This window comes from Microtus pennsylvanicus, chromosome 22, assembly GCF_037038515.1.
Source record: "Microtus pennsylvanicus isolate mMicPen1 chromosome 22, mMicPen1.hap1, whole genome shotgun sequence".
NCBI lineage: Eukaryota > Metazoa > Chordata > Mammalia > Rodentia > Cricetidae > Microtus > Microtus pennsylvanicus.
In genome coordinates this window covers 26,567,198-26,593,531 of record NC_134600.1, presented here as the reverse complement: position 1 = coordinate 26,593,531, position 26,334 = coordinate 26,567,198, and the positions used below count along the sequence as shown (strand labels likewise).

General features: G+C 44.7%; 2 protein-coding genes across 11 annotated transcripts in view; one reads left to right on the top strand and one right to left on the bottom strand.

Annotated features, from left to right (window-relative positions):
* Nucleotides 1–7,508, top strand: part of Dmtf1 (cyclin D binding myb like transcription factor 1) — a 50,727-nt gene extending 43,219 nt beyond the window's left edge. For all 9 annotated transcript variants that reach the window (XM_075955955.1, XM_075955950.1, XM_075955954.1 and 6 more), the window contains 5 exons: nucleotides 1,510–1,595; nucleotides 4,207–4,362; nucleotides 4,664–5,038; nucleotides 5,714–5,858; nucleotides 6,240–7,508. In XM_075955955.1, coding sequence (XP_075812070.1) covers nucleotides 1,510–1,595; nucleotides 4,207–4,362; nucleotides 4,664–5,038; nucleotides 5,714–5,858; nucleotides 6,240–6,349 — 872 coding nt within the window. In that variant the 3' untranslated portion in view covers nucleotides 6,350–7,508. The remainder of the gene's footprint in view (nucleotides 1–1,509; nucleotides 1,596–4,206; nucleotides 4,363–4,663; nucleotides 5,039–5,713; nucleotides 5,859–6,239) is intronic.
* Nucleotides 7,332–24,448, bottom strand: Tmem243 (transmembrane protein 243). Of its 2 annotated transcripts, none has more exons than XM_075955959.1 (5): nucleotides 24,288–24,448; nucleotides 23,769–24,054; nucleotides 9,954–10,004; nucleotides 8,993–9,097; nucleotides 7,332–7,882 (listed from the first exon to the last, which is right to left on the bottom strand). In XM_075955959.1, exons 2-5 carry the CDS (start codon nucleotides 23,844–23,846, stop codon nucleotides 7,760–7,762), a joined length of 357 nt encoding a protein of 118 aa, XP_075812074.1. In that variant the 5' UTR covers nucleotides 23,847–24,054; nucleotides 24,288–24,448; the 3' UTR covers nucleotides 7,332–7,759. The 2 variants fall into 2 exon arrangements, with proteins under 2 accessions (XP_075812074.1, XP_075812076.1); XM_075955961.1 differs by having other exon boundaries at nucleotides 23,769–23,948; nucleotides 24,288–24,444.
* Nucleotides 24,449–26,334: the final 1,886 nt, after the last annotated feature.

Genomic DNA, 26,334 nt, shown 5'->3' with positions numbered 1-26,334 from the left:
ATCCCAGTTATCTTTGCTTGTCACAGTTTTATGCTTAGAAGATTTCAGTAACCCAGCGATATATAGAGAAAAGGTTTCTCACTTCAGCTCTATGTTTACCTTCCTCCCCCTTTCTGACATTTCTTTACTTTTAGTGACAGAAAAGAAATGAGTTCCAATTCTTGGAACTGTCTTTATTTACCATAAGCCCCCTCCCCCCTTTTTTTGGTGGTGGTGGTGGTCCTACATGATGCTGTTTGCCTGTAAAAGATTGTTGCCCACAGTATGTACTTTTTTGTTCACATCCGGGCATTCTGAGTAAGTCTTTGCAGAATACCCTCCTATTACAATATGCTTAGTGTTTTTTGACCTCATCTACAAGATGCTGATAGTGCTTTCTGTCATTAGGACAAACAAACATGCACACACACAACACTGGGCACCTGTTGATACCATGAGCACCATATATCTGTATATGCAGTGACTATCAAAGGTACCTTTGTGGGGGTGGCATTTGCCCTGGGTGGTGAAGCCCTGGGTTTGATCACATGCACCACAAAACAAAGCTGCTTTGGAGACATTTGAACTAATGACATGCCTTACTCTTTATTTGACCCTCCATGTTTTTTTTTTATTTTATAGTTTTAGAATTATAAAATAGCAGAAGTTCCTAGTCTAAATAGATGAGCTGTTAATGAGTAGAGTATAAATTGTACATGGAAAAGATTAGCTACCATTAGAATGACACTATCCATTAGGAAGACAGCAAATATTTCATAAATGGAACCTTAATACTCAATCATACCATCTCTTTTTAATAGCTTTTTAAGAGTATTTTATTACTTCCGACAAGATGTGTGAGTATAGCAAGAGTTCTCCACCCCATTCATTATTGTTAGCATTCTGACCCCAGCCTCTTGATTGTGCTCGTTGGACCCCATCAAATATGGTCTTCTGAAAAGAATTACTGTAATATATTCTTTTGGTTTTAAAATTGCTTTTGCTCCTCATAACAACTCTATATAGGAAGTACAGATAAAAATCTTTGAATATTAATTTGAATTAAATCACTACAGGGGCCATGGAAGAGGCAGTGTTACTAGAACTAATACCTAATGTTAGACCTCTAATCCACATCTAGTGCTTACTAAAATTTCCAGAAAATTTTGTTATTCTGTTTCTTTTTCTCTTTCCAGATTAGCCTTGGTGTATTTTTCTTGCTTCCTAACTCTTGAAACAGTTTCAGATACACACCAAAAGTTATAGGTTCTGATAATATCTTTCTTTGGCTTTATGAGCCCTCTGATGTCATTATTGCTTTCTATGGTGTGTGAAAGCAGCCATATTAAGCTATGGGTGGGCTGACGTCAGCTCTTGTGTATGTCTGATCTCTGTGCCATCCCAGATGAGCCCATTATGTAACTTCAGGTTTGCAGGCAAATTGTTCAGTATGTGATTTCCTTCATGACAGCTGATTCCATTGGAGAAATTTCACACAGCATTTTATTATTGTCCTTGTTCTTACTACAGCTTCCACAGACTCCCCTGCTGCTTCTGTTGACTCAGAAACAATAACACTAAACAGTGGAACACTACAGACATTTGAGATTCTTCCAGTGAGTAATCTTCAGATAATAGCTATTGGCTCTTTTTTATGCAAAAGAAAGATGAGGTATCTAGATGGAGTTAGAATTCAGAGGTCAACTGGACAGACTTCCACTTCTGTGTCATTGTCGTGCTTTTTCTCTATATATACATAAGGCAGTTTTTGTCATCTGAAAATGACAGTAATGGGTAAATGGTATCGATTTGTACTGGCTCAGTCAAACTGATTATTACGAAAAATTAGTGGGCACTTACTTCATGAGCTGTTGGTAATATTTGAGTATGTTGAATAGCTCTTATGCTAGTCACTGTATACAAAATGTTTAGTTCCAGTCCTTAATGGTTATAGTTCTGCAAATTTTGTTAGCTGTAAAAATGTTACCAGTTATCAGGAACTGGGGAGACGGCTCTGTAGATGAAGTGTTTGTTTTGTAAGCACAAAGGACCTGGGATTCCCAGCACCGTTGTAAAGAATCTGGGCGTGGCAGCATAACTGTATTGCCCCACTGTGGGTAGACCAAGAGTCCACCAAACCAGTGAGCTGTGTTTCAGTGAGACTGGACAGAGATTGAGGAAGACACCTATGTCGACCTCTGGCCTGCACATGCATTTGCACACATGTGCACACACTACGTACTCGTTATCAGTGACCAAATTCTAACTGCAAGTTTATCTAAAATAACACAGAAATAACACAGCCTGAATGCTCAATTTGGGATTTGGAGCTAGCGGTGTGATTACTGTGCTGGGAGGTAGCAGAAGCTGAAGCTTCAGTCAGCCATACAGTTGCTAGGATAAACAAGCATTCATCCACAGTGTACTAACTTGCTCTTCAGTGAGTCAGGTATATTACAGTACATTTTAAGGCTGAACAATGGATTTATCTCTATGTAGCTCCAGACGTGAAAGAAAATCTCGTGGTTCTCACATACTTGAAATTCCCTAAATAAAGGGATATCTGGATGTGATTCAAGTAAATTTTGGTTGCTTATAAGTGGTAGGGGAAATGGCTCATGACTTAAATGTACAGGCTTTCTTTTAGGGGCAGTGAAAACTCAAGAAGCAAAAGTGCCAGTTCGTGTCCTCCTTCCTAAAGCAAGCCCAGAGTTTGTTCCTATTTTGTTAAGAAAATATAAGCACTCATGTTACTTCAAGATTTATTTCGAATCATGTATTAATACAATAGTTTAGTCAACATCCTTTAGCTAAGTCCCTTGAAGATTCTATTTCCATCTTTGGACCTGAGACCATGGTGATCTCACAGTAGGAATGTACAGTATACTAAACACTGATAGCGACAGAACTTCTTTGGACTTGAGATTAGTGTCCTCATAGTAGGAATATATAGTGTGTTAATACTGATTGGGACAACTTTACGCTTGTTTATTTTGTCTTGGAGAAAGGCTGTTAAGGTTGTTTACTTACAAAGTCCCAACAAATAGCCTGGGGCTGGAGACATTCCTCAGCACGGGGACTGGCTGCTCTTCCAAAAGACCCAAGTTCAGTTCCCAACACAATTTTCTATAAATTAAGTTCCAGGGGATTTGGCACCCTCTGTGGGCACCAGGCACATACTGAATGCACAAACAGCAGGCAATCCACGTAATTTTGAACTATATAGACTTAAGTGTATTCAAACACTTGAAGTGTCTGTGATTATATACAGTATTCGCACTGATTCCTAGCTATCTGTGATAAACACTGGTAACCTAAGGCTTGGTTTTCACTCTGGGGAAAGCAGAGAAAAACTGAGTTCCCAGTGGTGGTGGACACTTTAATAGTCATTTCTAATTCTGCCAACCCTTCCCATGGAACATATGTGTTATTTCCTTGTTAGCAGTAAGAAATCCTGTAGGGATCCAGGACATAGGAAAGACATTTTGGCCAAGATTATATTGGACTGAAAAACAGACTTCCCCAGCCCTCCCTAACGTACAGAATACTTAATCTGCAGCTTATTAAGATAACCTGGACTAATATAGACACTTAAACAGTTTAAATCCTATTCTATCACTATAAAATCTCAAAAGATAAATATATTGCTAGTTGACAACCTATTCAAATGGCATCTTCATTTTCCTTAATACATGAGTGTTTCCTGAAATTATTCCATAATGAAAACATTTCAAGTAAATAAACAGCACGGTGTTCCTTTTGAAAACCGTGTGTCTGTCTGCTAGTGCAGCTCACTGTTGGGTGGGGGTGCACGCCTTGGTGCTCCAAGGATAGCTTGCGGCTTTGTTCTCTTCCACTTTGTGGGGCCTGGGGATCCAGCTCGAGTTCAGTGGCCAGTGCCTTGACCCACTGAGATATTCACAGAGGAAAGTTTAAAAAGACGATTGAGAATTGAGATTCTACATTGCCTATGGTGGTTCTAGGAAGAAACTACTGTGTTGGTGCTTAGTTGAACCAGAGCTAGAAATGCAAGGAACAAAAGACATGATAAATGTTTTACTCAGACATTTCAAACAGTGTGTATAATGAAGAGCATTCTCTTTGTCATGTGTACCTTCATGATTGGTTAGTATGCTGCTAGCTACTGAATTCAAAATAATTTTAAATGCAGATGTAGACTAAATCCATAGGTTTTGTACCTGTGTTGAACCTCTTTTTCTTCTTTAGTCTTTCCATTTACAGCCCACTGGTACTCCGGGCACCTACCTTCTTCAGACAAGCGCAAGCCAAGGCCTTCCCCTAACTCTGACCACAAGTCCCACAGTAACCCTGGCGGCGGCTGCTCCTGCTTCACCTGAACAGATCATTGTTCATGCTTTATCCGTATGTCATGTGATTTCCGGGGCCTGTTGTGGGTCAGGATTAGTTGATAGAAATCTGAAGTCATTTGGGTTGGGTATCAGAGTACTTCTTGTTTGATTTGCGATGCAGTATTTTGCACCGAATTCTTCACTGGGTACATGTCGAGTCTCCACTATTGTCTCTTATTAGATGCATATCCATCCAAGCAGGGAATTTACAAGAGGAAGGGACTAGAAAGTGATGAAGTAGTTGCGGAGGTGAAAGGTATGGGAAGGGAGGTTCCTAGCTCCTGTCACTGGCGGTGTCCTTTACTCTCTTACAGCCAGAACATGTGTTGAACACCAGTGACAATGTCACCGTGCAGTGTCACACTCCCAGGGTTATTATTCAGACTGTTGCTGCGGAAGACTTCACTTCTTCCATCCCCCAAGCAGAACTGACAGCCGATAGTGACCTGCACGCGTCCGATTTTCCTGAGCCTCCAGATGCACTAGAAGCAGACACGTTCCCAGAAGAAATTCCTCGGCCCAAGATGACTATACAGCCGTCATTCAATACTCACGTGTCTAAGTTCAGCAACCAGAATAGCACAGAACTGATGAACAGCGTTATGGTCAGAACAGAGGAAGAAATGGCCGACACTGACCTCAAGCAGGAAGAACCGCCTTCTGACTTAGCCAGTGCTTACGTTTCTGAGGTAAGCTGTGTAGGTGACTGCAGCCTATGATACGAATTTTGCCTCTGCCTTCCTAATGCTGCAACCCTTTAATAACAGTTCCTCCTGTTGTGGCGACCCCAACCATAACATTTTTGCATTGCTACGTCATAACTGTCATTTTGCTACTGCTATGAATCTAAATGTAGTATCTGATACGTGACCCCACAGGGTTCGCAACCACCCAGTCTGAGAACCACTGCTCCCAAAGCCTTTTCTCTTTAAAATCACAAAGTGCAAACTCAGAAGGTATCAGTGCACTAGCTTTTGTTGCTGGATGTGCCTGAGCATAGTTTCTCGCTGAAGTGCACCCTCTCCACAGGCAACAGAGTGAGCAGCCTTTGTTAGCATCCTCTCCTGGAGCACCTTTGGGTGGTATGGGTAATAATAGATTCTAAATACATCCCACAGTGCAACGTAATTTTCTCTATATGTCAATAACATTGGACAATTTATTGGTTTAAGATCCTTTTTATCAATATTCATTACATTATGAGATTATTGAGGTTCATAGACCCTCATCTTCTTAAGGTCTTGATGTTTATGTTATAATTTTTAAATGAAGGACATTTGAGCGCTAAGTGCTAACAGACCTGGATGTACTTGGGGAATGTAAGTCTATCTTTTTTGTTTCCTTTTTTTTAAATTATTATTTAGGATTTAGAATCTCCCACCATAGTACACCAAGTTCATCAAACAATTGATGATGAAACAATCCTTATTGTTCCTTCACCACATGGCTTTATCCAAGCATCTGACGTCATAGATACTGAATCTGTCTTGCCTTTGACAACACTAACAGGTACTGTACTAAGACTTTAAAAAAAAAATATTTATTATGTTTACAATAGTCTGTCTGTGTGTATGCCTGCAGGCCAGGAGAGGGCACCAGACCTCATTACAGATGGTTGTGAGCCACCATGTGGTTGCTGGGAATTGAACTCAGGACCTTTGGAAGAGCAGGCCATGCTCTTAACCTCTGAGCCATCTCTCCAGCTCCTGTACTAAGACTCTTAATCATGAGCCTGGTAAATAATAAGGGGGAAAACTCAAGACGGTTTTATCCAGTCATGTTAATCTCTTATCTCTCGCTGTTCCTTGTAGGCTATAATGTTAGTAAAAGACTTAGACTGGATAATAAGCAAAATACATTTAATACTAACTTTATTTAAACTTATTTCAGATCCCATATTTCAACATCATCAGGAAGAATCAAATATGATTGGATCGTCTTTAGGCAGTCCTGTTTCTGAAGACTCAAAGGATGTTGAGGACTTGGTAAACTGTCACTAGGTTATTAGAGACAGCACTTCAAGTAAAAGAAGCCGCATTGCTGATTGTGTTTTCTCCAAAGACAGGAGCAGTCCCAAGAGTTTTTGTTGCCATTCCTCTGGCCTGTACGTAGTGCTGTGCTTAAGCCGTGCACATTGTTGCTGCTGTTACTTTTTACCTCCGTTAAAGTTATCATCTGAGGTCCAATTTGTGACAGTGTGTTAATGGAGTATAGGAAGTTTTAATTGCCCAGATCTGTTCAGTTTTCTATCAAGAGGGAGTTGTATTCACTGTAGCTACTTAAACCACCAAAGCTTACCTGCTCTGGTTTTTTACACGCAGTAACACTCATCTCTGCAGTTAGACACTGTATTCTGTCCAGACTCAATTTGGCCTGGTTATAGTTCAGGTTATATTATCAACATGGTCCAGCTTAGTCAGCAGTGACCTTCAGGAAGATTGTCTTAGGAGTTTAAGACAAGACCAGCATTTATATGAGAACATGGGAAGTGGTTGTGAAGGTTACTCTGGTTACCCCATTGCTGGCAGTGGGAGCTGAGAGGCAGGGTAAAGAGGAAAGCATTAATTAAAGAGTCAAGAAAATTCACTACAGGTCTTTGATCTTTAACTCTTAAAGGTAGTGAAGTAATGAAACCCACTATAGCAAAGCAGTTATCTCCCCTCATCAGAGACAGCCAGTACTCTACAGTTAGCACTTTGAAGTCATTCAGTGAGGGGAGGGGTTATCACCTGTGTTTGAGAACCATGACTTTTTACTACATGGTTTACTATATCAATTGCCCAGAAAATAGTTGAGGGGTATTAGAGTTTGATGTTCACTTAGTGCATTACCTGTTGGGGGTACAGGCTAGCTTCTCCCTCAGGCACTTTCAACAAACAGAATTTGCTTCTGTATCAAAAGAGTCATTCCTAAGGGCAACGCCAAAACAAGCCGAGAGGGCTTTAATGATATGGTCTTACAGAAAAGTCAAAAAAAAAAGAGCCTTGTATAAATTATTTTATTTATTATTGTAATTAGATCTTCACAATCAGAGTTGTCTTTTCACTATCTGTTTTATTAATGTGAAACTGTAGTAATAAGCAAAAGTTGGTTGCCTAGGGAACAATAATTGTATATTCAGTTTAACAGAAATAAAAGAGTATTTGTCTTAAAATGAAAGATTTGAGCCGTGCACTTAAAGTGTAAAAAAAATTATTTTCAAAAGTGAAAATACTTTGTCATTTGAGGGCTGGAATGTTTCAGCTTCTTAAAGGAAAGCAGAAATCTAGGATACAGCTCCCTTGCAAGAGGGAGTTCAGAGTTACAGTTAACATGAAAATCATGTGCAGACTTCGGAGAGGATTCTTTCAGCATACTTGTCCAGCCGTTGATTCCCATAGATAGAGTCCTGGTGAGTACTCTGGGCTGCTTCACCTTCCCACGTCGTGGAAGTACAAGTTCGCACATATACACAACATGACGATAGAAAATAAGATGTAGTAAATTAGATTTCTAAATTTCGGTTCTAAATCTCCTTGCCGATACCAGTAGATCTAAAAGAAGGATCAAAATAAAAATTTAAGTAATGACCAACTCTTGCAATGTAAAATACAACTAATTCTTTTTATATGGATATCATAGAATTTATTGTCCTGGAATAGTCTTCAGTTACTCATTCCTGAGGCCAATGCAGCCATAATTCTCCATGATACAAGATCGTATATATTCCTATTTTTTGTGATGTATTTGGTCTTGTGACCAAAGTATTATACCAATCACACTAGGTAAAAACATGCTATCTGGATATATTTTTAATATATTTTAATTACTAGAGAGGAGGGTTCTTAGATTTATGTGATCAGTTCAGATAGGAGAGAGCTTATGTAAGTAAATACATAATTTAACTATCTCAACCTTGGTCACTCAGGACTGCAGAACATAGGCGACAAACACAAGTAGATTTGACTAGTTCTACTTAAGTGATATGGCTTAAAAGTTACGTGGGTTTTGAACAATTTAAGGATTTACTTTAAATTAAAAAATAGTGTTGGAGCTCAAACCCAGGGTCTTCTTGCTTGTGAGAGAATCTCCCACTAAAATATAACTTCACCCCAAGTGAGGTTTCATGAATTGAAAGGTAAAACCAACAGATACCTCCAAATAGCCATCTTTTAGGGGAGGGTGTTTTAGTACATGCTGGGTCTGTATTATAGCCATCTTATTACAGATAGAACTACAACTTGATAATCATATGTTTCCGGGGAAATGTGATGTTAATTGTCTTCATTTTGGGACGAACACAAATCCAAGTGGACCCATATTACCAGAAGTAATCTAGGGTGTTGTGCAAGACTGTTGAACCCTATGTATAGTTGCTGTGTACAGGCGAGTCCCATCTGACTTTGCACAATTTGAAGTATTATGGCAATTCTTAAACTTTCATGCCTACTTATCGAGGAAACCGTTTTCTTCAGGCTTTTTAACTTTGGGATTGAGGAGAAAGAATAATTCTGGAAAAGGGTAATTCTGATTACCCTTGGTAAATCCTTGGAGATGTGGGGTAAAAGGAGAGATGCCCTTTTATATAGACCCAGGAGCTAGAAATCTGTCCTAAGCACAACCATATTCCGCTCTTACAAACAATTAAATTCTATGGTACTCACAAGTATGCAGGCAGTAATACTACTCAAAAAGATGCAGACAGCAAAAAATACATTCAGTGGTTTGGGAGGTAGTTGAGGGAAAACAAAAGCACTGATGAGTGTCACCTGTATGGAGAGACATGCAAGAGTAATTCCAAGGTGTGGTCAGACTGCAGCGAGGCAGTTAGACATTCTGCGTCATAAAATCACGTCCAAGTATTTGACACTTCCCCAGCAAGTACAAAAGAAGGCAAACCAGCCTCAAAAAGAAACCTCCCCATTAACAGAGATTAGCAGTCATATAAATCCCGTTCCCAAGCATAGTAATCACTAGGAAAAGATCTGATTATATTGGAATTGTAATTTTCCCTACCTAAAGTGAGTAGGGCTTGCTTTGGCAGAACAAACACTAAAATTGGGACAGTATGCAAATTAGGATGGCCCCTGCAAATCTGAGGATCGTTCAGTGTCTCCGATGAAATGGTGCGGAACACACTCATGTATAAACTGTTGTTACCTTTGTATTTGTTTTCAGCATTGCCAAAATGCCAGGGGAAACTAAATTACAAAGTTAGGGAAAAAGTGAATATACACTGGTTTGACTTAGTTTTATGAAAAAATACCAAAAGATAGGTTTCTAATCCCCATTTTGTTTCTACCTTGTATTGATAGGCAGATACAGAATGTGTATCATACATAGATGTGCTATACAGAATTTTAAAAATTAACATCTACCGTATGAATCTTTGCAAACCTGGTCAGAGTAAACTTAAGGCACTAAAAGAAACGGAAGAGGTGCCACGATCAGTTTTACAGATTTACTTAGGCAGGACATCATGGCCAACTCAATTGACTGATTTACTCTTTCGAACTTGACTATGATTGGAATATCTATATGTTCATACGTCTTTTGTTTGGGGAAGATTGATAGTAAAGTTCTCAAAACTGGCCAGGAGTATAAATGCAAAAAGAAGATACTTACTAGAATCAATAAGGTGGTTAAGCTGCCAACAACTAAATTGATGATTCGATCCTGAAAGAGACAAGAGCTTGTTAGCCACATAACTTGGATTCGGCTGCTGCCAGAATGGAAGCCGGAGTCTTACAGAATCAAGAGACCAAGAGCTGGGCCTTTGAGAAAAAAAAAAAAGCTGTGCTAGTAAAAACGTACAAAAGGTTCTGGGCAATGAGGCCAACTGAGGAGCGATATCAGGAGGAATGGTGTTCAGGTTGCCAGTCTTAGCCTTGACACCAGACTGGTCTAGACGTGTGTAAGTGACAAAGGAGGTGGCTTTGTCTACCTGAAAATACTTGGTATTGTTAGAAAGGATGGAGTGCCATGCTGGACAAAGGCTATCTAGTCCAGTTTTTACTATTTTCCTCCAATTTAGTAAGACTTCAGTAATATAAACAAAGAATTGTCTGAAGAGCCAAGCGCCCTATCCATTAAGTTATTTTGTGGTTTTCAGCCTTAGGCCAATCAATTCTATAGAGTATCTAAAGCGGGGGGAACCTAAATTTTACAGGTCAGTGTAAACTTGGGCCAGTGTATTTTAAATTACTTGCTAAAAATTAGAGGTAACTCGGAAGCCAAGCGTTACAAAGTCCTAAGGTCCGTGAGTTTTGTAGAATTACAGAACAAAGGGCTAGAGTTATCACTCAGTAGTACATACCTGCCTAGCATGTACAGGGCCCTAGGCTTCATTCCCCAACACCCCCATTGCAAGAGAAAAGAAATTGTATATAAAACAAGGTTGGGGCTAAGACATGACCAGGAAACATAGCCACTGAGAACAACTCATTTGTGATTAGCCAAAGCTGAGGCATGAACTTGTCTTTATGGAGCAGGGGCTACTGGGATTCAGCCTTCACTCTGGCCCTTGAAAGACTGCTTTAGCATTAACAGAAAGGGGGAAACAGCAGCAAACTACAACCTCTCTTCCAAATTCTCTACTTTTGAAAAACTACAAATTAAAGTGGTAGGCAAAGCTGGAGAGCAGGGTAGTCCTGACCCATGCAAGGACAAACCACACCTCTCCAGATGAAGGCCAGTGATCAAAGGCTGGAAGGGAAAGCTAAACTACAAACACCCTAACTACACTAAGAACTCAACAGACCTTACAACTGCAGCCCATCAGGAATCAATACCATTCCTTAAGGACGAGACCTGGGGGGAATTCATTAATCACTTAACCTTCCTGCCACACACTTGTGTCCGTACAACTATGTGAACGTTTCACCTGTCTATTCTGAGAGTATCTGCTCTTAGAGATTGTGGGTCTTCACACCCAACAGCTGTCACCAACAGAGGTGTAAACAGCCAAGGCAAGTCACAGTTTCCAAATGTTGTCACAGCAGCTTGTTTGCCAAAACCAGGGGTAACAAAAACAACCAATGGAGGGAAACTGACCAAACTCTCACAAAGCTTCTGAAACTAGGGATGAGGGGACTGGGGAGATGGTTTAGTCCGTAAAGTGCCTGACGTATAAGCCAGAGGAACTGAGTTTGGCTCAAACCCCAGCACTCACATAGAAAGCTGGACGAGCCGCCTGGAGAGATGAGCTCACAAGGACCTGTAACTGTAGCTCCAGGCGATTTGACACCCCCTGCTGGTCTCTGGTCACCCACGGGTACAGATTACACACTCAGTTGTTTGTTAAAGAATGAATATATCTGTACATCCTCTCCCAGGAGTTGATGGGGTGTAGAGACAGGTGGGTCTGTAGAGTTCAATGGCCAGCCAGAGCAGCTGAATTAAGAGACCTTACTTCAAAAGAATATACAGAATGATAAGCATTGAACATCAAACCTCTGGCCTCCAGTGTGTGCATACATACATACACCACACAAACATACATCTAAGGATGAAATTGCAGTATGACTTGTTCATGGGGAAGGAGGCTCAGGAAAATCAAAATACCAAGGTCTGTAATTCTAAGGTAAAGAAACAGGTTGTCGGGCCTGTACACCCATAAAGCTCCTATTGATCTTAACATTCCTTGCTAACCAGAATATCCTATAGGCCACTACTGTTGTAGACAAAGCTCTCAAGTGACAGATGGCGCCTCACAAAGCCTATTAGTAGCATATCCTATCAGCCTATTAAGAATAGCATAACTGCTTTGTTCATGGTAATGAGAATACACCTAAATTTCCCTGCCTGGCTTCTAGATAGTCAATCACCATCATCGTGTGTATCTCCCTGAATTAACAATTACTCAGCTAAAAAGCAGTTCTCTCAGTTGTTCCTAGAAGGAGATAAACTACTCAGGATGTGGCAGAAAGGCTTCTTAACAGTGTTCTTTCTCCAAGCCAGTACGTGGCCTTCAGGTCTCCTGCTACAGACAACCATAGATCCAGGTCGGAACCACCGAGTTCATTTGAAACTTTCACTTGTAATGCTCTATCCAAACCCTGGCTACTCTGATACGGAATGTGGTCCAGCTGCATTAGCCTCCCCTAAGTAAGAACCCATTTAAATGCAAAATCAAACCCTGATTCAGATATGCTGAGTCAGAAAATATTTTTAACAAGATCTCCTGGTATGAACCTTGAACAAACCATTTTGAGAGTACAATCCATTGCTTGAGACAGATATTCCAGAGCCCAGCATGTTCTAGGTTCCAATCTCAAAGGACAGAACGATTCACTCACTAGTGATTTACGGCGTCAGAGGGCATTTAAAGAAGAGTGTGCCCCCAAATTGAGCTAAATTGTACAGAGAGATGAACATTGCATTTAAACTTTGTCATTTATAAGAGAAACAAACTCAAAAGTTTTTCTGGGTCTGAAGCTGGTATTAGTTTTACCAGAAACTACCTTTCCCCCACGCCACCCCTCCCCCCGGTTTTATTTTTATCCTGTCTTAGCTTACTCTGACATTGTCTAGCCATGTAACCCTACATAGAGACCCCTTAAAGCCCTATCTTGTTTGATAGACCAACATGGGCAAAGTGATCGTTTCCACAATTTACAGTTGTGAATCCGCTTCAGCCTACACTCGGGTCAGAGCAGACCCAGTCACCTTGTGACTAAAAAGTCCCCAATCTTGCCTGGTCAGTCATCACCCAGCAAGCACACGGATCAAAACGGTAAAGGCCCTCGGACTGACGAAACTCGGGTACTGATGGCTTTTGCAGGACACTGGCAGTCACATCCTGAGGAACCAGTAGCCAGCGGCTGCCATCCCCTCTGGCTGACCATCCCCGTTGCTATAGAGTTCAGAATGCTAGCAAGCACTGGGTTCAGTCTTCGTTTCCATGGCAAATCATGCTTTATCTACTCCCAAAGCAGATTTTGTCCTAAACCCTAAACACAAGTAACAATAAGAAGATGAAGGCAAGAATTCTAAAGGGGCTTGGAGAACATCAAAAGGTGGGAAGGGGCAAGAGAACTGAGAAGGAAATTGCCTATGCGATCGTTTCTGGTTTAAATTTAAGTCTAGTTCAATCATCTTCCTTTACTCTTTTTTCCATGGCTTCAGTTACCTGTGGTCAACAATCCAAAAATACCAAAAGGGAAATACCAAAAATAAACAATTTATTTTTTCAACTGAATATTCTGAGCAACATGATAGAATCACATGTAGCTCCGTGTGTTTGGATGAATATTATATAATATATATATATTCATTCTTTCCATGGTACTGAGACTACATAATACCCATGCTGTCTGACATCGGCAACACAGCTGCAGCATTTGTGTTCAACACGTTAACAGAGCGAAGCTGACAACTTAGATGCTGTCATAGAAAAGCCAGAGATGCTAGAACTTATAGGGGGAGGGTTACTACAATTAGTAACGTCACAGTAGAAACACCTGTGCCAAGCTCTGCAAAGGGGAAAGATTGTGTTCATTTACTGTTACACCTCAAGCGGTAAGTTACAGCCACAGTATATGGTCTTAGCTACCTGATTCAGGTATCGGGTATCCTCGAGATTATTTTGCAGTTCGGGGTTTTAATTCTCACTATTCAAAGTAGCCATCACACTAGATCATTGAGCGAGGCGAACTTCTGGCCCTAGGCTAATTTTCTGCATGATAAACACGTGGACATAGGAGATGCGGTATTTCATAAACAGCTCTCATGTTGGTCCATAAAGTCAGCTAAAGACGTGACAGCTACATTCCCAAGTTAGTGAACTGTAACTTGGGAGGTGGAATACCACCCCTCAATCCAACTGTCCGTCCTCCAGAGCTAAACTCCATCACTTCCGCTATTAACTCTCAGGAGAGACATTCCCACTTCAAGACCCCCACATACCACCCAGATTCTACACTTCCTACATCAAAGTAAGATACACTACCTGTGTGCTTCCCTGAGACTGACAGTTAACGTAACGCGGAGAGCAGGCCTCTCCTTCAGCAATTTCCCTAATGCCTGAGAATGCGCATCTCTCTCACCTGGGACCAAACCTGTCACAACTAAATGCAGCCTTGTTGCCTGTAGGATGAGCAGGTAGCAGAACAGCAGAAGCTGTGGCCTGGTCCTGCCCTCAGGCCCAGTATCCTCTCAAGTGCTTCCAGAATATGCTATTGTTCTCAAGGAAACAGCAATAATAAACTCTGGGGATCACATGGGTCAACATCCTCCCGGCTTTATTACAAGGTCAGTCTCTGCTAGAGCAGGAAAAGGCAGGACCAGGAAGGCTTCATCTTTATGCAGTGTGTCTCAGTGTGTCGGGGAGGAAAGCACAGGAAAGGAGAACACCAAGGATGTCATACATTCTCCACACACTCTTGGAGGTCGGGAAGGGCTGGAGGTTGCCCTGTAGTGACACTATTCCCTAGGTGTGTCTCCACACTGTTCCTTTTCTCCACCTCAAAACTGTGTGATACAAACTAACTTCCCTGTCAACCAGTTAAGGCTCTCGGAGATGCTGCTGGTCTCCAAACCTCGGCAGAACTCGTCACTACTCAGTGTACTAATCCTAGACTCGGAGAGGCAAGGCTTCACAGGGCCAGACATTTTGGTTTTTGGAGTAGCATGACTTTTTTAATTGATTTTTATTGAGCTTTATAGTTTTCTCTGCTCCCCTCCCTGCCTCTCCCCTCCTCCCTTCAACCCTGCCCCAAAGTCCCCATGCTCCCAATTTTGAGTAGCATAACTTTCAATCATAGCAACTTCCTCCCTTCCTCATTTCAACTACTAGCTATGCCCAATCCTTTCCCCCTCCTCCTGCCCCTGAAACTGGACCACATTCACTAACCAGAACATAACCAATCTGCTGCTGCAACACCAACTTGAGGACCTCCTTCAGACTAACTGTGGGCTTAGTAACTTCAAAAATGTACAGATTACTCCCTGGAGGATGTACCTTGGGAAGCCTGGGTCATGTGACCCAACCCCCCCCCCCCAACCACTGGGCACTGGCACTAAGCCTTGCTCTGGATATGTCTAAACTACCTAAGAACTAGACTCATCTCTTCCTCCACGTGTCAAAGTGGGTAAGGCCAAGCCTTTTTCACTCTGACACTGAGCCACTTTATAGAATGGAAGTCCAGCCCAAGTTTGTACCATGGCACACGCTCTCACCGACCTCCGAGAAGAGCACCATTTTCTAATTCAAAACAAACCAAGCCATGTCCCTGTGGGGGCTGCAGTGGTTACAGCGCCTTCGTTGTAGCTCATCGGATTCCTCTGCCAAGCATAATACCCAGGACTTATCAAGATGGTTATTACCTGCTAAAGGCAGAAACGGGGCTGACTACAGATTAATGTTGTCTATCCTCAGCTACTCCTTCACTGTGGTCCACCGGCCTTTTGAGTTGACTGCTTCTGACCTCTCCAGAAAGTGCCTGGAAGCTCTCCCACCTCAGATTCTCAGTCTTATTCTTGAACACAGATATCAGTCATCCCCAGAAAACAAAATGCTAGCAGAGAAAGGAATGGCCCCCACCTCCATTCCTGCCTCACTGGAAGTGGCAGAACCTGTTCCCTTCCTTAGCCCATCACCTCCATTTAATCTGTTCACTTGTTCTCACTGAGGAACACCACTGGCCTTAAAATCTCAAGTCCCTCCATCATCAGAGAACCTTCATTCTACCATGCTTCCTGCTTGGATTTTCAGATTTCTTGTTCTGCTTTTTCTACCGACTAAGAATATGTAACAGAAAATGGAGAGTGAATGGAGTATGGGCAGGGGGCTGAGCATCCCCCTGGGGGGCAGAGCATCACTCTGGGGTGTGGGATGTGAAAAGCCCTTTTCATGGAAAAGCAAGGCAACATGCAAGGAGCCAGAGAGGGGGATGTTGCAAACAAATCTATGCAGCAATGGCCAGAAGAGCTGTGGAGCTTGGAAAGCAGCATCCTCTTCAAACTTAAGGTGGAAACAACCCCCATGGCTGATATAAGAAGCATCCTCTTTAGAGTCTGGCATAGTGGTGCACGCCTTTACTCCCCGCACTTGAGAGGCAGAGGCTAGTTGATCTCTGGGATCTACAGAGCAAGTTCCAGGACAGCCAGGGATACTGAGAAACCGTGTCTGGGGGAAAGGAGGAGAGGGACAGGGATGAAAAGGGGGGGATATCATCTTCAGGAAGGTACAGGTACCATCCTGCATGGGCTCAGGAACCCTCAAAGCTTTCTCTTGCCTTTCCACTCTTCATTATGTTGAGAACATAGCATTACTCCCCTCTTGGAGAAGCACCCCCACCAACCTTACTGCTGCCTTTGTCTTGTACTTCCCAACCTTTTAGAACAGTGACAAAATAAGTTTCTGTCCTTTACAAATTACACACCAGTGGTATCTTGTTCCAGGAGCACCAGTGTACTAAGAACAAAAGGACCTCGTAGAGTCTAATAAGCAATAGAGAAGAAAAGATTCACTCTTCCCTGGCCCAGCACACTTTCTAGGACGCAGTCGTGAACTTCACGGATATGCACTGGACTCTTCTTGAGATCTGCTATCACCATGCCCAGTTAAAACATACTCATGCTTCTAGGTCAGGACTCACAGTCTGACCTGACATCCTTGAGAACTCCAGCTAGGAAAGGGTGCATTCTGACACCAATCAGTACTTAGCTGCCTATCCCACACCTCCGTCAATACCTCTGAATGCTGGCTACTCCTTCTAGTAAGGAAGCAGAGCAAGGCATCAGCACGCAGAGCCCGCTAAAAGAACCTTGCACTGCTTACCCTGAGTGAGGAAGGCAGACCTAAGCCACAGACTTCTTTCACGGTTCTCAAACTTGAGGACTTTCAGGCTGTAGGTTAGAGATGGATTTTCAGAAATTACTTGGCTTTCTTCCAGTTGCTGGGGAAAACTTCCTGTCACTCAAGCTCTAGAAATGGCTAGGTTAGACAGCCCTGAGGGGAAAAGCCCTGAGGAGAGGGCTCCTGCTGCTGGGTGATGGCAATGGCAAGGTAAGACAGCCCTGAGGGGAAAAGCCCTGAGGAGAGGGCTTCTGCAGCAGGATGACGGAAGAGTCCTTGTGCCCTGTCAGTGATCTCTACCTAAGTGGGATCTTCCCCTTGTATGGTCATGAGAGCCAAGCAGAGGGGCAAAGGACATGCAGGAGTGGAAGATGAGACTTCCCGCCTCATGCTAACTCTAACTCATTCCTAACTCTAGGGAACAGTGACCTCTGCCTGTTGGTGCAGCCTTTCTGAGACTTCCCAGAGAGACAGCGAACTCTGAAGGGAACTGTAATGCAGGGGGGATGGAAGAGGGGTTTCAAGAATGCAGATGGCCAGGTATGGTGGGCATTCCTTTAACACAGGTTCAGGGGGCAGAGGCAGGCTGATCTCTCTGAGTTTGAAGCAAGCCTGTTCCTCATAGGTTGACCACAGCCAAAGCTATGCAGATCCTGTCTCAAAAGAGTAAAATAAAAATACAACCCCTCTGACACCTTCACACGTTTTGCACTGCTACGTGTGAACATGAATACAAAATCCCCTCTTTATTTTGATCAAGAAAAAGTTACTTCACAGACATTTATCAGTGCCCCCTGATTTCACCATATTCATACTCTGAAGCATAGTTAGGTTATATTTTTGTACATTCATCCAACCAGAGTGTCCTCACAGATACCTGAAATAGATGAGGTTCACTGAAGCACCATTTGTGGAAATCAAAGTAAAAATGGAGCGCGAACAGTCTCCAAGTTTGGTACGCACAGAAGCACCCTGATGATGCGCACCCAAGACTCAGAATGGCAGACAGAGGAAACACTAGGCGGAGCCTGACAGCCCAGACTCAAACCTCTCCAGCATGCACCTACCACTAGGTTCATAAATCACTTCACTTTTAAAATGCAGCCTTCCAATTGTGTACAACTTGCTAGGTTATTGTAAGGATTAGGAAACAAAAGTCCTTACAAGACAACAGCTGTCATTCCGTGGTAAATGGTGGTCTATTCAGGTGGCCATGTCTAATGGGAAGTCTTTAATGACTGATTAGACTCCTCAGAGCTGAACAGGAACTGAGCTGACTCCTCCATGCTTGGCCACAATTTCTAAAGTCGCCAGCAACTTTCAGTTCATTTCACTCCCATAAGGACATTCAAGATTGTCAACAATCTGAGCTCAGAAAATAACCATTACCACAACCTGCCCCCGACCATAAGAAAAATAACGATTCCGTTCATGAGAACCAGGCAATTATCACACCTGAGCAGAACTCCAGTCTTCCCAGAGAACAGTAAGCCATTAAAGTGTCTGCGAGGCTGGGCTCCGTTTGTTTCTTATACAATCCCGTACTATTCACCCATTTTCTACCGGCCTCTGCTATGTATTCCTCAACAGGAAGAGAGGAAGTAATTGAATTGCCTGAGAGTTTAAAACACCACTTCCTGCTTGGGCAGCCAGTGTACCCGAGCTTCTGAACAGAAGCCTTTGCCTTCTATTGTTTTAGAATCGCCCAAGAATACAGGTGATCACTTAAAACTTAATATACTTAAAACCATACACAGAATCAGTCAACGGCCCCCTTTGCTTAGGGACCATACTCTAGAAGAAGCCACATCTAGCTAAGTTCCTCACGGTTCACAAATCAGTGCCAGGGTAAATCCTCTTAAGAGCCAGGTTTGTTGAAGAAGTAAGGATAAAAGCGGGGCTGTGGGGTTCCAAAGTAGCAAATTAAGCGACTGGACAGGACTCCTGGGTGGGGCAGAGGCGGCGCTACACAAAGATCACAAAAATTGAGAGGCGGTTAGCTGCAAGGCCAACAAGATGGCTCACTGAGTTAAAAAATCACTCGCCACACAAGCCTGACATCCTGAGTTCAATCCCCAGAAGAGGGAGGAAAAGGAGACAGCTCCAAAGGTCAGAGGAGAAATGAGACCTTGGATGGAAGTGTCACCAAGGAGGATATGACCAGCACGTCCCAACCTTCTCGGGATGGATGTCTTCCGCAGAGCCTTCCAAACATTCGATGCCTGGCAGAGGCCCATCCCCAGAGATGCCAAGTCCTCTGATCCTGAGAAAGGAGGAAGAAAACTATGCAGAGCAGAAAGGGAAACACCGCTGCAGCTGTGTGTTCAGAACTGCAACCGGCACAAGGAAGTGAAAGCGATCTGGAGGGCGAGAAGAGAAGAGAGAACTGTCTGCAGTCCCTTGGCAACTAGCTCTCCTTCGAGGGAGACAGAGCTGCGCTCACAGCATCGTGGACACTCAGCAGCCAACAGAAATCTGAAGATTACACTCCTCAGAGGGCGGCCTTGTGGGACCCTGAGCACGAGAGGCCGAGAGGCCGCGGAGACCTTAATCAGAAAAAAAAAAAAAACATTCTGAAAGGGGCTAAAAATCCTATGAATAGCATTCTCCTCCTACATTTGAATATTCCCAGTGCAAACGATTAGGAGAACTGCAGGTAATGAAAACAATCTTGGTTGTGCTACTTGTTTACTTACTTATTTTACTGGGAGATGTGGGAGAGGATTTTTGCTCTTAGAAGCTAGTAGGCAAGCCTCAGAGTCCACTAACCTCCACAGAGGGCTTCCTTCCCCTTGCTGTCTGCTACAGAGTCCACTGAAGCAACTCCTCACTCGCAATTTCCAACGTGAGGAACAGAATCTCACTGCCTTCCTTGGAAGTGTAACTACGTACTTGGTGACCAGTGACCATCACTGGCACCATTTCTCTGGAAACCATTTTCTGTTAAGCCCCACCAAGTGAAGCGGTGTCCTCTGCCATCTGGGTTCGCTGTGGGGAACCCTTTGCTCTCCTCCACCGGAAGAATCACCATCGTCTTCACACCCAGGTCCACCCAGCCTACACAATGGAAACCGATTTCAGAGACTTTGCACCCAACGACAAAGTCAAGAAATGACACTCAACTCTGGGCAACAATTTCGTGCCCGTCTACTGTAGAGATGGGTGTGGTTTTTTTTTATTTTTTGAAACAGGGTTTCTCTGTTTAATAGCTCTGGCTGTCCTGAACTCACTTTGTACACCAGGCTGGCCTTCACATGCCTCTCTAGTGCTGAGTTTAAAGGCATGTGCCACTACCACCAGGTGAGATGGGTGTTTTTCCTAAAAGCAAGCACTAAGAAGCAGAGGGACTGTCTCCAGGTTTTAGTTCACACTGCATCAGGGAAGGAGAGGGAGGAGCAAAGAAAGAAGCTTAGGTCCAGCAGACAGCATTGCATAGAGCCACAGTGGGGAGAGAGCTGGGTAAGGTGCCATTAGGGTAAAAGGCCACACCACCAAAGCACAAGTACTACTCCCACACTCCTCAAATTAGCATCCGAGAGAAGAATCGGCACATCAAAAACTACAATGTGGGCAGAGAAACATCAGATATTATTTTGCTCTCTGTCTGAAAGAAATGTACTATGGAACAGAATTTAAATGTTTTTGGATTTTGGTTCTTTTTTAAACAGGATCTCACATCTCAGACTGGCCTGGAACTACACAGCCTAGGTTGCTCTCAGGCTCACAGCCATCTTACTGTCTCCTTGCTTGGGGAGAAATGGTTTAAAACATGAAAACGACATTCTGATATCTTCACCAGTATTTATAAGATTCTTAAAGGTGTCAATGAGGTATAGTGTCTTGTAAAATATGACCGCCATTCCCCCTGGCAGTGTCCCGTAAATGTAAAAAGAACTGTTCGGATGGCTCCATCTATGCTGCTGTTCCCTAAGTATCACACTGAAGACTGAATAAATTCCTAATTCCAGTCACTGGAATCATGGGGATCATTCAGTACAGAGGGCAGAGGATCCTTCGGGCCTGTCCACTCGCGCGCTGCTCATAGTCCACCAGGCCACGCGTTTCTTCCTCTACAGCAGATTCCAGAGCCCTGAGTACAAACTCCCCACTCGACCCCTACATGCTGGGAAACGCCATCAAGCATGCGCAGGTCCATGGTGTGTGGAGACTATTCCACACAGGCTACCTGATTAAGTTACGACTCACCCCACTGTTGGGCTCACAAAAGGGAACTGGCAAAAGATCTAGAGAAGTAATGCGTGACTGAACAAATAACTCTGTGAAGCTCACTTCCTTAGTTGTACACCCAAAATAAAACCTCCATCTTAGAAAGGAGCCTGATGATCAAGCCAGGGATAGCTGAGCATGGGCCGGCTGCGCCCAGCACTGAGAACACAAGCTCCAGGCTCTCCTCTGGGCTGCAATCCTCTTTACCTTGAGAACTAGGGACTGCACCTGTAACTGCGAACCTATCCACTTGGTTGTTCTAAAGACACAAGATCACACAACGCTCCGAGAATCTGTCACAGGAAGGAGGGCTTTGTCCTCTAGATTTTTCTCTCGTAAACGATCGTTCACGGTTACCAAGTTTCCACTTGTGGCTTTGCGGCTCCTACGTCTAGTTTGCTGGCCTCTGAAAGGCAGTAAGTCAGAGACGCCCGGATACAAAGGGGAGAATGAGACTTCTCACAATCTCCAAGTCTCCTTCAGCTCCAGCAGGTCCTACTGTCTAAGGGAATGGCTGGACTGCAATGTGCCCTGTCATCACTGGTTCCTTGCCCCCCTGGCCTACAAGCAAAGTCTTTAAACAAAGACAGATGTTTTTCCTCCAGGCTAAGCAACTCGATTTATTTGAGACACATTTTGCCCCGTGCCAAACCATGGATTTCTTTCCTTTCTTCATTCCACGGAATTTATATGCAATGGTCCTGCCCACTTCACAGGGCAAGCTGAGCGGTGCAGCTGTAAGGGAGGTGCAATTACATATATAATTATATATTAGTCTTAACTTTTTCCTTGAGTCACCAAAGCAGCACGGCCCATTCCACTCACTGCACGCTCGGACTCAGGTGTGTCATGAATAGGGCTATATTTGGATACTGATGTCCTTGGATGGGTTTCAAATGGATGAGGGACGGTAGGCCACTGGCAAGCATTAGGCAGTGGGCTGGTCAATAACATCAATTATTTCTCAATGTCTACATAGTTGTTAGGAGGCTTGGCTGTTTTGCTTTCCAAGTTTTGGGGTCACAGTTGCACTGCGCACCCCAGGTTGACCTTGAACGCCTGAGATCAAGTGCTCCTTCTCCTTCCGCCACAGCCTCCCAACAGCCCAAACTAGCACAGTGAATGGCCTCAGGTTCTGCGCGTCTGCACGAGTCAACAAGTCCATCGGGAAGACTGGTACCACTGCATTACCAGGTCCAAGGAGTTCAAAGTGGTCTCAGTCGCTCAGATTCCCAATCAGTGCTCAAAGAAAGAGGTAGCTCAGGAGACAGTGATTTGGGGACAGTTGGATGAATTTTCTATATAAATGCAGCCAGTTTCTCTTTGTAGCCAAAACACATTTCCCCTGTGCTGTGACCTAGGTCACATGCACCTAGATCTGAATATATCTATATACACATCTCCTATTCCTGACCACTACCCTTCAATATCCAGGACCTGGTTCATAGTGAAAGCTTAGTTATGTCTGCACTGATAGGAACATTACTGAACTAGAGTTCCCAGAGCACAGCCAGCTGAGATTATGTTATGTAAAGTCGCAAGGCTCTGGACATCGAGCTTAAAATGTTTTATTAAAACATTCCAAGATAAAGCAAAAAAAAAATCTATGTGGAATTTGGGCAGGCTGGCAGCCTCCAAATTCAGGGTGGTGCCCCTGACGGCCAGGTGAAGTTCCCTGTGTGCAGTTACAGGCTCTTCCCCAAATGTAAGAAAAATCCCAACTCTGCACTTAGTGCCGTAACTTCTGAAAGACTGATAGCTCCTTATCAGGGGTCAATGGTCACTAATGCCATTTACAAGTGGGGGAACCAACAGCAGGTTATCTTGCCCAGGCCTCTCAGAAAGTTAATGCTGAGCACAGAGAAAGGTTTCTCTCTTCTGTTGTTGGCCAGACAAATTACCCAATCAAGCTCTTTGAAAAGTGCTATACTCTTTTCCAGGACCTCTCTGTCCTGAGACTTTGCTTACTTGAGTGCCTAGACCCTTTGATCACCTCCCGGAATGGTGACCTACATTTCCAACCTCACACAACCTCGGCACGGACCCGTTAAGGGCTCTGGGCACACAATTATCAGGAGCAACCCTGGGCCTCTCTCTGGGCGGAAGCTCACCGCACACCTGAAGCACAGCTTCAAAGTGCGGTTGTGCAACCCTCGCAGGAATCTCCTCCCTCCACGGCGGGGTTTCTTTCCGCACTCTTGTGAAGGGCTTCCCACCAACTGCCCAGAACTTTCTGAACTTTTCTCCACTCCAACCTGCTCTTGGAGACGAGTGCAGCGCAAACAACCCAAGAGGGAGGCGGAACTGCAGGACCAGCTTCTCTGTCTGCACTTCCAAGTCCACTCCAGGCCCAAGCGGGATGGAGGGAGGCGGGACAGGCGCACCCCGGCCCGGGGCCCCCCTCCCGCACTCACCTTGGCTGACGTCTCCCCGAACAGAGGTCTGTTGTCCAGGCCGCTGGTCCCGTAGGTCCTGGTACTAAAGTCCTCCATTTTGGGGCTGCTCCTCTCGTCCCTTAGCCGCTCAAAAGCGAGTCCGCATCAGCTCGCCAAGTCGGGACGCCCGCCCCTCACGGCGCACGCAGGGCCCGGGCCCTGGGGGGGAAGGGGGGAGCGGGAAATCCCGACGGGGCGACTGTCACTCCCGGGGGCCGCGGCCGCTCCGCCTCAGCCCCGCCGTCCTCCTCCTCATCTCCAGCGGCTGCCGCAGGAAGTGAAAAGAAACAAACAGCGCTTGGCCCACGCCCCGCCGGCCGCCCCCGCCCGCTCCCGCCGCCCCCCAATCTCTGCTCGGTTCCGCGGGGACAAAGTTTTCCCGGCCCGAGTCCCCGCGCGGCGGGCGGGCGGGGGAAGTTGCGGAGCGAGCGCCTCCCGCACACCTCCCCGGCTCCGCGTCCCCCCCGTCCGGTCCCCCACGCTCCCCGCAGGCCAGACCTCGGCGCCCCGGGCCACGCGCGCGGCGGATCCTGGTGGCTCCGCGACCCCGAGCCACGGCTCCCAGACGCCGACGGGACCCCCGCACCGCACCGCACCGCGCGGCGACTGCCCTGGGCTCTCGGGTCCCGGACCGCGGCCACTGTCGCAAACCGGTCGGGCCCGCCCAGACCGCGTCACGACTCGGGCAGCCAATCCCACGGGCAGAGGCGCCGCCTCGGCTGCGGAGCTTTATTTGCAGAGGTGCGGGTTCTCCTCCGCCCCACGCGGGTCTCTCCGCCTCTGGGCCGTGAGCGGCTGCGCGGTGCACGTGTCGAATTTGGCGTCCCCTAAAAGTGGCCTGCTTTGACACTTTAGGGAAGCACTGGCACGGTGTCTGCTCGTTGTATTCTGCATTACATACAGCATCAGAGGTCCGAGTTTACGTAAACGGGAAGGAACGGTGCTGGATAGTTCTTCGACTGGTCCAGGGAAGGTGCTGAGCAAACGCGTTGCCGCCACAGGCCAGAGCTTCGCATCCTGGGCTTCTTAAGAGAGCTGGATAGAAGTGTTCCAGTCGCTCTACAAACACTGAAAACCAAACAGCTACCCGAGATTGTCCGGACACTCTATGATCCCTAGATTCAAGGGAGCTGTGAAATTGTTGGCACGCGGAAGACGGAGTAGACGCCGTAGAGCCGCACAACGCTTAGAATGTAGACACGGGTTCCAGAGACCACGCAACAGTTTAGAACGAGGGATGGGATAACAACCACCAAGAATCTCCAGCGCTGAGTACACTTAAGAATTATACGTGTCCCAGTCGGCCATACGTGTTTTACAAATTAACTATTTACCCACGACTTTTCCTTAAAAGCAATACTACATAATTTGGCACCCAATTCTGTTAAAAGGTTCCAATGGCCCTACAAATATTCAGCTACAGCCAACAAAACAGTTCCGGAGGCTCTCACCCGTAATCCCTTAAAGGCCGGAGGAACATTAGTTTCAGTTCAATCTAGCCTACATAGCAAGACCCGGTCTCAAAAAATAATAATAAAATCAATAATACTTCGAGAATCTGTTGTGACAGTTACAGGCTTGGACAACAATCACGGAAAAAGTCACTCTTTGAGGCTTTAAAACCAAAATTGAATTACTGGACAATCAGAATCCTTAAAGTCTAAAATTCTGAAAGGTCAAATTTCTGAAAATAAAATTCTGAAAAATTAAAAACTTTAGATAAGTAAATATATACGCTTGAACTTTTTATTGAATCTTTGTGGATTTCACATCATGCACCCCAATGCCATTCATCTCCCCATGCCTTCCTATGAACCCTCTGCTTTTGCAAGCTCACCCCGAAAATAAAAAAAAGAAAATGTAAAAGAAAAAAAAATTACTCATCATGGAAGCTGTGTGACGCAGTGGGTTAAAGTATACCCTTTAGCCCACACATCTGTAAGTGTTCATCGCAGGGGGGTTCAAGGCCTCTGGCTACACAGTCGCTCCTGGGCCCCACCGGACTCCTCTCCGGAACCCTGTTGTTGAGGTGTCATGGAGATTCTATAGCCCTGGAGCTGCAGGACTGGCCCCTCCACATGCTCGAGCAGTTCACTGATGGGGTAGGTGGTGGAGTGGGACAACTCGCAGTCCAGATTCTGGAGCTGGTAGTAGCTAGGGCTGGTCAGTTGGCCAGTTCTCCCCAATCCTCAACACCAGGGCGAGCTCTCCAGCCCTGCCTCTACTCACTCAATGCCGCCGCAGCAGCAAGGGGCGGTAGATTATTAAAAGAGAATCCGTTTCAAAAACATAAGAGGACATTTCGTAGGGAACTTTTTATGGTAAATAGACAAAAGCATTCATATGTTGAAATCATATACACTCCATGAACATGAGAATTTACTATTAAATGTTCATCTCGGTGCCATGCTGCTGAGATGCTTGGACTGTGGAAGAGGCGTCTAGAATACACTCATCTAAGGCGCACAGGTTGGGCAGACACTGAATAAAGTAAGTGCCTTCCTGTTCTACCCTTCACAGAGTTACTTTCAATCAGGAACTTCTC

What these genes read in the sequence shown, in the direction of transcription:
- Tmem243 (XM_075955959.1), bottom strand. Translation starts at nt 23,846, where the DNA reads ATGGAGGACTTTAGTACCAGGACCTACGGGACCAGCGGCCTGGACAAC. An exon ending in TCGGGGAGACGTCAGCCAAG is followed by an intron (nt 10,005 to 23,768) that starts GTGAGTGCGGGA and finishes TGTCTCTTTCAG; the next exon opens with GATCGAATCATCAATTTAGT. An exon ending in GTATTACTGCCTGCATACTT is followed by an intron (nt 7,883 to 8,992) that starts GTGAGTACCATA and finishes TCCTTCTTTTAG; the next exon opens with ATCTACTGGTATCGGCAAGG.